Consider the following 744-nt stretch of genomic DNA (forward strand, 5'->3'; position numbering starts at 1 on the left):
CATCATCAGTGTGGAGAGGGGGGACCTGCTATCTAGGTAACAACCTGTCGACCATACCACCCTGCCCAGCTCGCGCCCCGGAGAGGTCACTCTAGCTTCGCCTCTCAGTGTGGAAACAACACGGGAAGCACATGATTCACTGTTAGGAACACCCTGCTGAAGATGGTTGAACCAGGAAATAAGGGATCCGAACGCCTGATGACAGTGCCCATGCTCCCACTCTTACATCCACAGCAGAAGCAAAGAACAAGTCTTATACCAACATCAGCAACGTCACCAAGAAAATACCCCCAAGGAACACTTCATCATTCTGGGTGATTTCAATGCCTGAGTGAGTGCCGATCACGACTCATGGCCTTCCTGTCTTGGACACTTTGGAGTTGGCAAGATCAATGAAAATGGGCAGCGCAACACAAGGTGTCATGGCGCCATCCCTGCTCAAAGCATTTGCATCAGCTGGAATACTGCAATACTGACCACTCTCTCGTCTGCTGCAAGATCAGGCTCCATCCTAAGAAACTCCACAGCTCCAAACAGAAAAGCAAACATCGCATCAATACCACCAGCATACAGCTTCCAGAGAATGTTGAAGTCCCTCCAAGAAGCTCTGTCTGTCGCACACCAGCACTGCTCTACCTCTGAGAAATGGGACCACCTCCGGGAGGCCTTTCAGAAAACAACCTTTGCAACCTTTGGGAAAAAGACCTCTAAGGACAACGACTGTTTTGATGCCAAGTCCAGCAA

General features: G+C 50.3%; 2 protein-coding genes across 2 annotated transcripts in view; both read left to right on the plus strand.

The window, feature by feature from the left end:
• Nucleotides 1-744, plus strand: part of LOC119585903 (scavenger receptor cysteine-rich type 1 protein M160-like) — a 30,936-nt gene that overhangs the window by 23,394 nt on the left and 6,798 nt on the right. The window lies entirely within an intron of this gene.
• On the plus strand, nt 26-744 carry LOC119585605 (the record flags this gene model as incomplete). The annotated part of the gene is given in 1 exon segment (XM_037934271.1): nt 26-744. A coding segment is annotated over 1 exon segment (161 nt), but the record flags the coding sequence as incomplete, so codon positions are not given.

The sequence above is a fragment of the Penaeus monodon genome, chromosome 20 (genome assembly GCF_015228065.2).
Source record: "Penaeus monodon isolate SGIC_2016 chromosome 20, NSTDA_Pmon_1, whole genome shotgun sequence".
Taxonomy (NCBI): Eukaryota; Metazoa; Arthropoda; class Malacostraca; order Decapoda; family Penaeidae; genus Penaeus; species Penaeus monodon.